This window comes from Pleurodeles waltl, chromosome 11 (genome assembly GCF_031143425.1).
Source record: "Pleurodeles waltl isolate 20211129_DDA chromosome 11, aPleWal1.hap1.20221129, whole genome shotgun sequence".
Lineage (NCBI taxonomy): Eukaryota > Metazoa > Chordata > Amphibia > Caudata > Salamandridae > Pleurodeles > Pleurodeles waltl.
Window position 1 is genome coordinate 621858505 of NC_090450.1, and position 15627 is coordinate 621874131.

Sequence of the window (15627 nt, forward strand, 5' to 3'; positions counted from 1 at the left end):
AGGAGTCCTTCTTTGAAAAAGATCGGGAGGGTGAAATGGGGCCTAAGTGGTTGGTCTCCATGGTAGCAACAGTTTCAAGGGAGGTGAAGGTCAGTATTTATTCTTCGGTCATAATGGGAAGTTGAATTACAACGATCTGGTTGATGCATATGTAGGTGAATCTGTTGCACAAGAATTCGAAGTGCTTGTGGCAAAGTTCTTGGGAGGGGGTGATGCTGTTTGCAGTGACAGAACGTGAAGTGAACATTTTATGGTGAAGATTTCCTTCATGATGTGTGTGCCAGTGTTGAAGTGGTCTGCAAAAGCTGCGCACTGTGCTCCACATCAGCTGGTGGGAGCGTCTTATGGGGGATTTGAAGATGACTTTGTCCATGGTGTCTTGATTTTTTTTCCATTTGCTCTACAATGACATTTCAGCAACCTAGGTTCCTCTGTGTACCAGCTGATCTGAGGTCAGGCATATGAAAAATCTCACAACATGTGTGAAACTGCCATTACAGGAGCAGTTTCTAATTACTCTGTGGCCCATAGGGAGTAAATGTCCATGTTCTACACAAGAGATGATCAGCACCTGAACAACTGCCTTTAAATTAACTTTGAGGTCTGGGGATAGCATAACTAGAAAGTGGCCCCTTTTACTACAGATTTAATGTGATCCTTTAGGTTTTGCTTCTTTATCCAGGGTCACAGCTACTGATTTAGCCCCCTGTGTTATATCAGTATGAAGGCCAGCCCTGTATATGGTGATATGCCATGACCTTACGCTGTTATTGTCAAGGTCAGAGCTGTTTGATGAACTCCAATTTATTCCATTTTAGTTGTTTGTTCATCCAACATTTGGAGTATCCAAGTAAATTATTACAAAGGATGATGGAATTCTCCTATGCTGGGTCCATCCACAAAGGTGGAAAGTTGAGTGAATTTAGTAATTCCCAAGAAGTTCAAGGTACAGATTAAATAAGATGAATCACTAATACGATTTTGTTTGCATGACATCAAACTGATGACACTAATCATGATAAATCGGGCAGCATTCTGAAGAGTGAGATTTGCATGATTGTAGCACTGTGGTTCTAATACCAAACCATGTGGCTAAGCTGTTAAGATGCCGACAGGCTAGCACCATATCTATCATCATTCAACATATTGATCATCAAAGCTACGGCCAGACTGACATCTGATTATATATTGGTTCAGCTCTTGAACCACTTTGTTCAGCTGCACAAGAGGGAGGAGCAGATTGAGATTTTATGACATTAATTTCCTCTGGACATTTAGCTGTTTTTATTAGTAACCTCACTTCGGTGTTTAGTACATCAGTTTGTAGTGTTTTGCTGCTCTCTCACATTTTTCAAGATAGGGGCAAGGTACTTTCTCTGTTTTAATTAAAATAACTGGTGGTAATATTTAAAGTAGGGAAAAGAACAACATATTGTCACCCCAAGATTGTTATCTTTTTAGATTTGGATACTATTAAGTCTATAATGTTCAAGACCAAGAAACAGTATTGTTTATCTTGGTGGCCTCTTTGTGTTAAGACATATACCATCCTGATGGTCAAGGAGTCAAAGGGAAATTTCTTTATTTTCCTGACCTCAGGAATATAAGGATTTGAGTCTAGATTGAGGATGTTTTTATTTACAGTGTTGAGAAGGAAATTTTAAACTCTGATCAATTTAAAATGAGTGTCTACTATAATTTGTAGTAACTTTCAGTTATGTAACTAGGTTATTCTTAGCTAGGAACAGATTGTATTCATCATTTCAACAAATGTGGAATCAGCAGTAGGTATTTGTGGTATGAGAGTGTTAATTTGGCTCCATGTTGAATTAAATTTGAAAAAAAAAAAAAAGGGTCTGTATACAGCTACATAATATAGACAAGTACTTGAGCCTTTCCTGTTAATGTTGTATTTTTAAAGGAGAGATATGGTGGTATTTAGAATTCATTTCTAATATGACCACTGCATTTTACAACAATACCACCGCCAGACTGATTTTCTCCATCTTTGTGCATAATTGTAAAACCCTGAGGTGATCATTAGCCCCGGAAAACAGGGCTGGAGTGTGATAACTACGCTGATTTAGCAAATTTATATCACAAATTAATTGGGAAGCAGAGTGGTTTACACACATAAAGTACATTGACTAGAGTAAAATGAGACATTAAAGAGTTGTAAAAAAAAAAAAAAAAAAAAAAAGGGAGTACAGGTCCACAAGAGGGTGCTACAGCATATGTGGGAAATCACGATAAAAGATTGGTCCTATCCAGTTCCCAGGCATAGCATATCCCCGAAGCATGTTGGGGGGTGGGGGGTGGGGACACAGAGTGTGTGAAATACTCTGCAATCGATAAAGTCCCAGTACAGCCTAGGGATGGAAACAGGGAAAATAAACTAAGACATCTGGAGAGCAAGATATATATATATATAAGGTTGGATAGCAAGACACCTAACGGGTTGAATACAGAGGTAGAGCTATATACATTCTTGTAATGTATGGCTATGGAATATACAGGTGAACTGTAAATAGAACATGAATAGTTACCCCGTTGGTACAGGACTTGAGGGAGAAAATTGACATGTCAGTGGTAAATGGGTTTCTCACTTAGATATGAGCAATATATTCGGGCACTAAGAGGTGTGGGAATTACAGGGTTTAAATGACTAAGCTGTGGGGCACTGCATCTGCTCCAAGTGAAATTTGATATGGAGATGTCTATGCCCGTCTGCTGATTAGGCATCAAGGTTTGAGTTGCAATGCTCGGCATTACTATGGGTATTAATCTGTCTCCCCATCCCCTCTCTGGCAAAAAAAAATAAAAAATACAACAAAAAATAAATAAAAATAAACACACAAACATAGGTGCTTAGCACTTGCTCAATGAGGCTTTATAATAAACTGCTACCCTCAGGCTGCCCGTTCTTGATGGGCGCTTCTCTGCCAGGATAGTCTCCTATGGACCTCATGAAAGTATGGGTTACCTGTTTGAGAAGTGATGAGGCAGCTGCACCACTTCGGTTATTGCTTCCGGGTTACGTTTGGCCATGCTGCATATATCCAGCTTGCTGTAACATTCTTCTTGGACTTCGGAAATAACTCTTTGGAAAGTGGAGCATCTTCGAATTGCTAGGAAAACTTTGGACGTAACTCCATTGGCAATGCACTTCAAGCTTTCTTTAACAAACGCCTTTCCCTGGAAAAGTAACACATACCGTCAAATCATGTTAACCAACAAATGTAAATACATTTAAAGCAACCTCTAGAGCTAACTTATACTGCTAACAAAGAAGCACTGAAAAGATAGCAAGAAAAAATGCAAACACACACATACACACCTCGCAGCCCCACATAAACACACCACATATTTATGCGAACATGCCACACTGTGGTGCAGAATTAGTCTTCTAGGCAAAATGGTGCACCTATCAGACAGAGACAACTCTGTTTAAGGGGAAGACAAATTCTGAAATAGAAAATGATCCCTGTTCAGACATCAGGTTGAATGCAAGGCACGTTTTCAGACTTGTGTCTAGAGGGACAGTCCTATCTGGAGAATGTTAAGAGTCTTAATGGACCCCCATATCATCGTGACCATGTGGGTCAATTTATCATCTAGGCTGATGAAAGTAGCAGGTGGCGCTAGTGCAAACTCATATTCCTAGAGTCTGTGGACGAACAACACCATGGCCCTCTTAATGAATTGCCTAATAATTGGGCCAGAAGTTTCCCACCCACCAAGGTTACCAATGCCAGGGATACTGTTAGCTCTTGGTGTGAGGAAAAGCCAGCTGATTACAAGTTAAACCCTGAGGGTCCACTAACAATGAGGAATTGCTAAGGGAAATTGGACCTTTGGGTCTGATTCCCCCTGTATCAGTGGCGTAACAAAGGGCCCTGTGGTGGAATCTAATAGAGGTGGCAGGTATTGAATTCAGTCTCCCACATTGCTGCAAACAGACACTCACCTGTTCCACAAATAGTTATGGGTCATGATGCAGCTCTACAACAAAGCCTAATAGTTACTGAAGAGAGATTCTACACTGAGCATTAATGTCATCTATTTTGAATGAAGCCCTACAGGAGGCGAGGGACAACCAAAGGAGGGTTCATAACTCCTCCTTGGCCATGACTAATTAGTGTTAAAGCATGAGGGGGGAATCTCCATTTATTTGCATTGTGGCCTTTGAATATAGCACAAACATGGCCCAAGAGCACAGCAGCATGCTATATAGAGATTAAGTTATCTGCCCAGAATCAAGATATTGAGCAGGTACGTGGACTCAACCTGGTTCCTCACTTACAAAGACAGCACCACTGGCCGTTAGGTCAAAACCGGTTTCATTTTATCAGGAATTAGTCAGTGGTTTTACTGACTCACCAGGCTTCATAGGACTGTCAAATTCCCAGTAATTGAAAGAATACTCAATCTCTTAACGTGCTCATTCAGAGGAGTACGACATTTTAGCAGTGCAGTATGAACGTCGGACTTCAGAAGCCTTATTTAATAAAAGCATGTATTACCAACAGAAACATTACAATCAAAAGAAAAATCACCACTTTCATTTACTCAAGAATAACCAGTTCAAAACCCATTCTTGGGTTTCATATACACCGAGAACGGTTCCAAGGGGAAAATATATTGGGGGTGGGGGAAGCTAAAAACTGGACAAAGACAACTGATCGGTTTCTACTTTACGTTAAACAAATAAAAATCTCACTCTGCTGTCCTAGAGCATTCAGACACTATGGCCCTCATTGCTAGTGGCCCCTTAATCCCATACATCTCCTATATTTCACCAAGTGGTTTGCAGTGACTGAAATCGCCCGATTAAACTTTAGCCAAAAATGAGAACTTGACAGTGGGGTGGGGTGCACGGTAATGGGATGATCATACTGTACTTCTTAGTGAGCCCTCAGAGTGCATCTCAAAACTGGCTGGACTTTCCCCACGCCTGGAGTTTCTGATAGTCCCAAGAATGGTAACTCAAGGTATGGGGAAAATCTTATTTACCAGGCCTTTCCTAATTAGGCCCTATGGTCAAGGTCATACAGGCCCTTTATTCCACTGGGCATTTCCCAGGTGGGTTGGAGCCTCTGGCGATGAGTTTTCAAAACCAGGCTGCTAGTGGTCCCTCTGTCACTTTCCCCAGCACCTTGAGGTGAATTGCAGCAGACGGGGGAAGGGAGGAGGCAAGAGAGAAGAGGTAAGGTAGAAAGAAAGCAATTAGAGGAGAGAGATATAGAGAATGGGTGAAAACAAGAGATTTTCCAGAGAGATGACAGGAGCAGGCTATGATGGAAGTTAACATTTAAAAAAATGTTTTACAGATAGCAAAAGCTGTAGAAAGTAGGGACTACGCTTCCCCCACAAAACTCAAAGCTCAAACAGTGACAGAAAATAAAGAAATAAAATTTAAAGGCATGGCCGAAGGGTTGCTTTATTGATGGAACATATTATGTTCATATACTTAAGTCAGAAGGATGGTTAACTACATAGTTCAGAGTGGGATCAATGAGAAAACACACATTTATGGTAACAGCTTCATTTGTAAAGACCAGGCCAGTCGAATTGGGCTCTGTGGGACGTGGTAAGAAACAAATCATAGCATCACCTTGACCTGCATGTCAGCCGGCTCTGAAGACTATGTCAAGGTTAACACTTAAATTAAGACAGTACAACAGCTTACTCCATTCAAAGGTTCTGTTAAGCAATGGCTAAAACTTACTTGTGTACACAGAGATGCACAAGGATTGGCAGCAAAGTCAACATGACTTTTCACAAATAAGGTAAGGATTGCTTGGCACTGTGCAAGTTTCACAATCTAACTCATGGATACATTCCTTTGAATATCCCACCATGGGATGAAAAGTTCTAAAAATGGCCCATGTGCTCCATGTACCCCAAGGTTCTAATCCCTTCTTATTCTGCAGCCGTTGCCCAACATAAAGAGGCACGGTCATACACTGAAGAAATAAGACCAAAAAAATAAAAATAAAAATAAATAAAAAAATAAAAAAATAAAAACACACACCATTCTATCTGAGTGGCCTTTTCCATAGTTTTTAAAGTTATTCCGGCCCCATGCAAAAGGTTCCTCTTCTCCTAACTTCTCAGGCTGGACAGCTCCTTTCCAATTAGGAACCGACCAAAGGTATATGCCTCCCAGATTCCCCATCTTTATCACAGAAGTGTTGAATGCTATAGACTTCTACCCAGTGAGGCCTTTATAACCCCAGTAGACATGCCATCCAAATGCAATGTCAACCACAGCCAATCACATTTTACTAGAAAGGTCCAAGGAACTGCTGCTATTACAACTTCCTCCAAGAAGGATTTTTCTTTTAGATGCACTAACCAAACAGAATCCAGCACTACAAAGGCCTTCACCATCTTTCACTCATTTTTTTATGATGCAATATAATGTAACAGCACACATTTAGAAAGTAATGCCTAGGGGGTAGTTGTAGGAGAGTCACCAACCACTGGCATTCTATCCATAGACTACCAAAAGATACCTTGGATAAAATGCTAGTCAGTCAGGCAAAATTGAATGTGTTTCTTAGAGTTGATATATGTGAATGGGCCCTTAACTATCAAAATGCTAAATGAGCTAGCAATCATATAAACCAGACCACTTGAATACCCCCCTAAATGACACACAATTAGATTACTGTACAAACCCCAGTTGAAATATAACCTGTCGACTTAAACAGAAAATGGCCCACCTCAAATAGATCAAATTAGGATCAAGTTAGTTATTTTACAAGATTGACCATTCAGAGTCACAGACTTCAAGAAAACGTGACTCTCAAAGAAGTACATATCAGATTTTTGTTTTCAATTATAACAAACACACCTAGAAGTTATCCCTCAAACACCAATTGACAGTCAAAAAAAGCGGCAATGAACTTCATTGGGCTACTACTTGTAGGCCAGTAGCAAATTGATTTTACACAAATCATAAGCTACATTACAAATGCATGATATCCCATGGCATGCGTAACATGGTGGACGGGACATCCGTCACATTTGTGACGGAGTATCCCATCCACCAAAACATAAACCAGCACATACATTCTCATGGGTATATACTGGTTACTGGTATCACTGGAGAATTCTGGTCTTATGTAGCTTCCTTGCTAATATTAGGAAACATTTCTAGACAGCCATTGGCGCACTGTAAATGATACATAAAAATTACTGGCAACTCGGTCATAGCATGGAATCAGAAACATTGCACTCAACTGGCAGAAATGATATCCTGCACTCAGAAAGAACAGATCCATATTTAAATGGACACCAGGTGTGGATGCTCAGACACAGCTGGAGTTTACAGCGGAAAAGCCACTAAGTGGCACAAAAATGGAAATACCCTTTGCAAATGTGGAGAGCATCCATAAAGGTACAGTGCACTGGATATTTACTAACATCTGCAAATAATGATCCTATCCAACTGCTCATGCAAACCTTAAAGAAAATGATTGTTGTAAGCTGTGCAGCTAAGGTGGAAAAGGATCTTGAATAACTTCACATATTTGGACAATGGAGGAAAGGAGTACCCCCACATTAACACATTCCCTCAGCTCCTTGTGCACTGGATTATCCACTCTTAAAGGTCAGCAGTGTTATGTTTATGGTGCTATATCGTTTCCGAGCGTACCCCGGTCAGTTCTTAGAATTTTCTAAAATTAGTTGTTGTATGAAAACCACTCACATAACCCTACTAGACTGGGTTTCAGTTTGAGAAAATCGGTACCAAGTTACTTATTCATTTTAACAAAATTACACACAAAACCGCTGTTCTAAGAATAGCAATCCTGGGTTCAAGAAGCTACATTTGTTTTTTGCCAATCCGATTTTCACCAGGAATGATCGTAGCTAATAGCCTAGGTGGTTGGGCATCAGTGAACTAGACTTACGTTTCCCAAACTACTCTGCCATATTTGAAATGGTTAATACATCCATTCTTTGCTAAATGCTCTCGGCTTGGGGAATTTCGAATCCACTTTTAGGGGCAATTCAAATGTTTGATTTGAGTAAATGTAGTCGAATATAAGTCTAGAATTTGAGTAGACAGTCTTAAAATGACCACCCAAGGACTGAAGTGGAGATGCACGTGGGAACAGTTAATTTACTATAAAGTCCATTTATGGGATTGTTTGTTAGTAGAAACCCCCACGCAGACCCCGAAATCCAACGCTTAGAATGTCTGTTTTGGTATGCAGACCAAGATGTAATTCTTGACAGAATACCAAATGTCTGCAAAGAATGTTGGATGCTTTGGAGAATGCTTAAAGTCATGGTCCCATGGTAAACATTAACACAACAAAAATGGAGGTCTATCAGCGGTGTAAAAATGTTAGCACTGCCACATCACTGATACAGTAAGTCAATGACAATTACTTAGGAGCAAAGCGGGACAATAAGGGGAGTTATAACTGACTTCGGTTAAAAGCATCTGCATTAGATTTTGCACTGAGGAAAATATATTTCAAATAGTATAGCCCTACTGCTATTCCACTTCACACTATATTAAAAGCTGCATTTGGAACAATACTTCTAAGAAATTGTATTTTATAGGGTATTGATGCACCTCCTGGCTGGAGGAAGTACTGGGAAGCTTTCTTAAAGAGGTAATCAAACTGCCTACGGTGTCCTTTAGGAATCTCCTTTTGGAAATTGGGTTGATAAGAAATTTTAGGATATTGGACTATAAATATCTTAATAAAAACTTTAGAGGAAAACAAATCTCAAGCCTGCAATTTTAATTCATGTAACACACTAGCCCTGCAATGTTAAACCCAGGTGCAGAAATAAAGTAAATTATTTAAGGTTACAACTCATTGATTCCGATTTAGGATATTTCAGAAATTGGAAGATACATTTATAATCTAGTTGCCAAAGCTACCAACTGTGGATCAAAGAAAAAAATAATCTATAAAGACAAGTCATTTCCAATGACTGAAATGGCCTAAACCCGGAACAGTATATTTAGAGTCCGTGTCGCAGATGGACAGTGTGGGAAATATAGCTTCTGCTTTTCTTTCCTTTTTTTTTAGGTTAGAGCTTGCAAGGGGCAGGAGGTACAGTCAATTTGAGCAACATACACCCCTCTTAAGAGATGTGATGACCCTCGACTAATATATGGATTACTTTTTAAGACTGAGGCAATCCGTTGGATATCTAGCACAATAGGCTTAATGTATTTTATAGGTAACCTTAAATACCGGAAGCCTGTCATTGCACTTAAGGAATATCCATAGTTTTGGTTTAACCGTTTTGAATGGCGAATTTCTGATTTAGTGCATTCGGTGATTTAGGTGTACTTTTATGAATGTTCATTAATGTTGTAACATTGATACAATAAACATTTACTACCGATGTTTGTGCCCATCTCCCGACTAAAAAAAGCCTACAATAATTTCGTACACTCAGTTGTTCCTTGTACAAGTTTGGTCAGGAAATACCTGTTGAAATGTGGCTGGCAAAATATAGGTCTGAAATATAAGACTTTACTGCTTTGGGAGTGATACCTTGTTTTTTCTACATTTTCCCCGCTCATTTGCGCCTGTATTCAGAATGTATGTTCCTTTGTAGGTATAGAAGAGGCAGTATCATACAGTAATGTAGAGCCAGTTAATGGGAGGCCCTAGTAGCGAACAACCAAAGGTCAAGCATATACAAGGCCTATTGGTAGACTCTGAACTCCAGCGAAAATATTAAAACAGGAAATGACAATTGGCAGCAGGTACTACTTTGAGATTCAGACTTTGATGCAAGCCTTGAGGGACACTTTCATTTGCCAGGACAAACCAGGCCAGTTTGCACATATAAAGATGGACACATCAAGTAGCTGAAGGTTAATGGACATGTGACATGTAAGGGTGGGAACTTCTTCCTGCCAACGCAAGTACAGCATATTTTTGCTTAAGCTTGAAAGCAGAGCTGTCTGTATGACCTTTTGTTAAAATATCTTAAAATCTATTTAAAGTGGGCTGCGACTCTTCCCAGTAGTCTCTTACCTTGTGCTGTTGGGTGTTTGATAGACCATTCCACCTCCTATGGAATGCATGCATAGCAATACGTGAAGGACTATTTTACTTTTAAAAGTGGCCTGAATCACATCTTAAATTCATTCACATGGATGCATTCTATGCAGAAAGTGATCAAATGTTTCTTTTTTCCCCTGCAGCAGGCTTTTAAATGACTAATTCAGGACTTCAAAATGCAAGCCAGGTATTTTGTATGCAATCTTCCACCCTCAAAATGCTTAAGCACCCAAACAAGGCCTATTCACAAACATGATCCTCATTAAAGAACGCATCAAATATACAAGTCAAACTGTGATATGAAAGACTGACCACGTACCTGAGTGTCAAATTTAGCAGCACTGTATAGAAAAGACTTGCAGATATCATACATTCCATCAGTGTCGCAGGTCGAATTCTCCAGGCAAGCAAATGCTCCACAGCCTACCTGGAGGGCACTACTTAGACAGCGCACCACTTCGGCTGCAAAAAGAACACAAGGAGTGAAAAATGGACACCGTTAAGTACCGTACAGTAACTCTAGGAATTAAAGCAAGGGAGTAGTGCTTCGACGAGAGAATGATAAGCCATCTCCGATACCCATAACAAAATCGGATTCAAAATACCACATATCTAACATCCCATTCAGGAAACTCACACCCATAAACACGAACCATTCACTGAAAACCTGCAACAATAGTATCAGAGGCATTTCTGTCTGAGGAATTGTGGTCAGCAGGTGCTCTACTGCTGGGAAGGGTGATGTCATGACACTGACTTGCATCAACATAATTTGTGGCTGTTTCAGTGCTCACAGTTCTCCCCAAAAACAAGGGATACAAGACAGGAACTACCTTCTGTCCCTAAGCATGAAGATGGGAAGCCATTTCTGAGACTGTAACTGCAGTCCACCCAAGTTAACTATTAGTTCCCTTCATCTGTCTCAAAAAAATACTGACCTTACAACAGGGGTAGGTTGCAACACCACACTTGCACCGAGAGGTGCCCGGGAGTTGAATGCACTCCCTTGGTGTAATTAATTCTTACTTAAGGCAGCAAAAGAGTATACGCCCGAGAAACGACCCCTATCTTCGTCAACCTAAATCCGAGAACCCAGTTACCATGCTCATGAGATGGAAACATACTCCCGCAGTATAACCCAGGCGGGATTCCTTTAGGACTGCCGCTGTTCCTTCATTTTACAGTGCACAAAGTTAAGACTTCAGTTGACGATTCATAGTTTAGCTAGGTCATTAAAAGGGGCCAAGAGAGTGAATAACTGATTTTACGAGTCAATTTTCCAGTCAGATTAACAATCACTAGAACCCTACTGCCAATTATCCTACTTTATCAGAAAATATTCAGTACATTTGGTTCCCCGGGAAGTAGCGCATGGATAGATTCCTTCCTGCCTCAGATAAACATACACAAATCCACAATGAACTCCCTACAGACTGTAAGGTCAGCAATGGTGCCAGGGGCTGAGAGGACAAACAGCAGACTCGGTAGCTGTCCCCACATTTTGTCGAAGGGGTGTTTACAATGGAAAATGTGTTGCAGTTTGTTTTACTGGCTAAAAAGTGTTTGACATGCACGATTAAGGAATTTAGTCCTAAACCCGTACCATATGGCCAGCATACTATTTCGGATAGTTACCATTTTAAATATAAATTGGCAATGTTTTGATAACTTGAGAAGAACAAGCCCCGCGTAATGAATAAAGATTACATACCTAAGCAAATAAAAGCTGAAAGACAATTTGTTATCCAGTGGAGAGTGGGCCAATCATTCAAATGCCAAGGGAGTTCATTGACAATCAATGTTCACTTTGTCACTCCCTTCATGAGCTTCTTCCATTTCTCCAAGTGAAATTTTTGCATTTTGTTTAAGTGACAGTGACAATCGCCTCAGGTAATTTCCATCAAAACGAACTTTAAAGTTGGTATGTTCTGCACCATGCACAGTTATATAGTACAATGAGAAGGATTCACGATCTACCATCTCTTCTGCCCAAGATACCATACACAATTAGACTTAAGAGAACCTTGTACAGTTGTTTAGTGCATGGAAAGCCAACCCTTACGAGAAAAGACCACCAGTCTATTCACGAAGTTATTTTCTTTTCTAAGGCAATATGTAAATGTGGCTGTACAGAACACAGAGGTGGCCCGTCAGAGCTGTGCATAACGTGGTCTTGACTGAAAGAAAGCGATGTCATAATTTATACTGGCCCTCCCTCTGGTAGGGGCGCGGACACCCTTGCCTTCGCCACCACAATGCCACACGCTCGAGACTTCCACTTGCTGGTCAGTGTGTTAATACCATCGGGATGATTAAACAGAGACTGGGGGGGGGGGGCTCACCTGTTTACGTATGCACACTGTTTAAGCGCCAAGAGTACCCGAATTGTAGACGACGCCAGCGAATCGGCCATTAAAGCAGAACCAGAACGTGTTCCCTGTCCCTGGAGACACTACACAGTTGGGGCGGGGGGGGGGGGGGTGTCTATTCACGTCTCGCACCCTACACACATCACCCATTTGATGCCAGGTACCGCTCTCTGCATAACCAAGAGAGTTATTTTAAAGCCACCGAAACATTATGCAGTAATGAGCAACATTAGAGCCCTCAAGTGTTAGCGGGTGCGGCCAACACACATGCTTTCACTATATCCTTCTGCCGCACGTGACCCGGGTACTTCCTGTGCTGGACAGCGCCACTGTGCTACCGGTGTTTCACAAACTAACTCTTACGGCCTCTGGTAGGCAGCTCTGGCGATGCCTGAGCAGATGAACTTGGCAACAGGCGTAGGGATTTCTATGACGGCCACGCTGGTTACCCCGCCCACTTGACATTGATCAGGTTAGCTCTCAATAATACCTTCGGGAGGAAAAGGGCCAATCTCCAAGTCTTTACTTGAGCTGCGTGCTGATCCCTCTGCTGGCACCTAATAAACCCGTGCTTCCTCTGTCAAATTACAATTATCCGGTCCTGCAATAGCCCTCGAATCCCCACCACTTTTATCAATGCCTCTCCCCATGCCCTTTTGGAGATACATCGATAGCATTGTGCCCCCGTCTATCTCCACATCACTCCTCAGCGAAAAATTACAGGCCTCCCCCTCCTCCCCCACCCACACAACCCCGCCCAGGCGAGCCGCGAGTTGCTCTTCTGCATTTTCCGCACCTCGCCATCTAAGGGTTAAGCTAACTAAGCCCTCTTTCCGAATTATTCACTTAGCTGCGCCTCTCCCCACACCACTCGTCCCTGCAATGACTGATGGTCACCACTTAATGTGAACCATATAACGCCGAACCATTGAAAACGTCGCTCCACCACCAGTGGCATAAAGAAACTGGAAGCCACCCCGACACAGACCCCCCTCCCCCGCACAGATTATGAAGGCCCCTCCAGACTCACTCAGGCCAGGTGCTATGCTGAGGGCCCCCTTGGAGTTTACCCCCCCCCCCCCAAACCCCTCCAACCACTGGGGCTTTTGTTACGCCCCTGCCCACCACCGATCTCTACCACGTGTTTCACTGGTGCTCGGCTCCCGCGTACTTCTTTCTGGAAGAGGGTTCAGGTCTCCTCGAACTTCGGCTGCTGCCAAGCCGCACTGAACCCCATGAACACCTCAAGCTATGTTCTGTTGCACGTCGCACCCCTTTACCGGAGCTGCGCGTTGGTGCCGCCCACGCCCCTACCTGGAGCAGTTCGTTACTGTGCCCTTTCTCACCTCAGAGGTGTCCCTGCTTTCCCCGCACTTACTACTGCATGCTGCTGCTCCCCTCTGAACCCGAGCTGTACGCTTCGGATCCTCTCACAGGGCGGCGTCTCTGACTAAACCTACTCTTCCTCTCCCCCGGAGCTGTGCGCTGCCAATCTTTGGCCCCTCACCTGAGCGCTGCTGCTGCCCCCGACTCATTATCTGAGCTGTGTGCTGCTATTCCACTCTCCCGAGCTGTGCCTTAGTGATCCCCTGGCCCTCACCCAAGCTGTGTATTGTTGCACCTTACCCGAGCTGTGTGCAGCTGTGCTCCTCCTCCCCGAGTTGTGCGGCGCTATTCGGTGTCCCTCACACGAGGGAAGTGCGGCTAGAGGTGGGCGAGAAAATGAAGGCTCGAGCCAGGTGCCTAACGCTGGGTCCGCTCGAGGACCTCTTGGAACTGTGAGCCTAAAACAAGCCGAGCCTTCGAGTAGTTTCTGTCGCCCTCCTCTCGTACCAATAATTCTTCCACAAAGTCGTCTCACTTCAACTTAATATAGCAAATATGTATGCTTATTACAACAGTGTCTTGGTGTAGCTCCTCGAGAAATGTTAAAAATAAACTGCATTGAACTTTGAAATGAAGCAGGAGAGAAAGATCTACCCTTCTTGTGACTAAACTGCATAGCCAGAAATCTCGGGATCGACCCTTCCCTTCCTTGACTAAAATGCGTGATCTGAGACAATTTATTTCACCGTGTCTCCTATTCCATCGTCACAGGGGAGATTACTTTGTAATACATCCGTTCGGAGTGTACGCTGCAGAAAACCTTTTTGTATTAGTTTTTAATAAACCCTGTATGACAACTATGTAGATCACGACACTGGCTTGCCTTTAGACTCATCAACGGCATCGTCACCCGTTAGTGAGATGGGTAGGGGCCATGAATGCTTCCAATGTCCAGTTTGCAAACTCCCATTTAGAATAAATGCCATTTGATGCAGTAATGTAAACTAAAGTTCTAAAGGGAAACGCCACTGCATTTTAAAAATGCATGTTTAAATCTGTGACGTCACTGTCATTATTTTAATGGCTTTCGGTGAAGTGAAATGCAGAAACATGTTTATGGCTCAGCTCCTGTTACGGTTCTCCCTGTTAATTTCCTGGCCCGGCCACCTCTAGTTGCAGCTGCAACACCATCCAACCCTTACGTTGGATGGGACTGCTGCTTCCCCCGCCGCCTGCCTGAACTCTATGCCTTTGTTCTCTCAGTTGAACTGTGTGATACTGCTCCCCTGAATTGAGCGCTATTGCTTCCCTCTCCATTTACCTGAGCTTTGGGCTGCTCCTCCCCTCGCCCTACGGCCGCTCACGGACACATCCTGCTCGATGTCCTGGGCCGCACAGGCACACACCACCAGCAGCAGCAGAAGCAGGGCACGCTTGTGGAGCATTCTCTGGCAGAGTCCCTGAGGGTGGTTCTAAATGTTGCCTGGGGGTTCCTGGTCCCTTCTGGGAAGCTGGTCAGATTTCCCTCTAATAGTTCTTCTTAATAGCTGACCGGGGATTGAAGACCGAGCTCCTTTCCAGTCCGCCCTTATGTACCCAGCACTTATCACACCCAATCAGAAGCCTAGTTAAACAGCCAATCAGGTCCCAGCCCCATTCATGCGCTGGAAGAATAGTTTCCAGCACATTAAGAAAAAAACTGTACCTGCTAAAACTTCACTCTCCACTGAGCCGGTGCAGAGACTTCCTGGGGTTAATCGAGCTGCTGGAAATGACAAGAAGTGGGACACAGTTTCCTCTCATGCAAAGGGTAATCGCCTGCCTCTAAAAGATATATGAATCAAAGTGGGTCTGGCGGATTAACTGCACTTCACCAGCAA

General features: G+C 42.8%; 1 protein-coding gene across 1 annotated transcript in view; it reads right to left on the bottom strand.

The window, feature by feature from the left end:
• The window catches only part of STC1 (stanniocalcin 1), a 40233-nt gene extending 24914 nt beyond the window's left edge, over positions 1 to 15319 (bottom strand). The window contains exons 1-3 of the mRNA XM_069214134.1: positions 15069 to 15319; positions 10372 to 10514; positions 2984 to 3195 (exon numbers count right to left, since the gene is read on the bottom strand). Coding sequence (XP_069070235.1) covers positions 2984 to 3195; positions 10372 to 10514; positions 15069 to 15192 — 479 coding nt within the window. The 5' untranslated portion in view covers positions 15193 to 15319. The remainder of the gene's footprint in view (positions 1 to 2983; positions 3196 to 10371; positions 10515 to 15068) is intronic.
• Between the last annotated feature and the right edge of the window lie 308 nt (positions 15320 to 15627).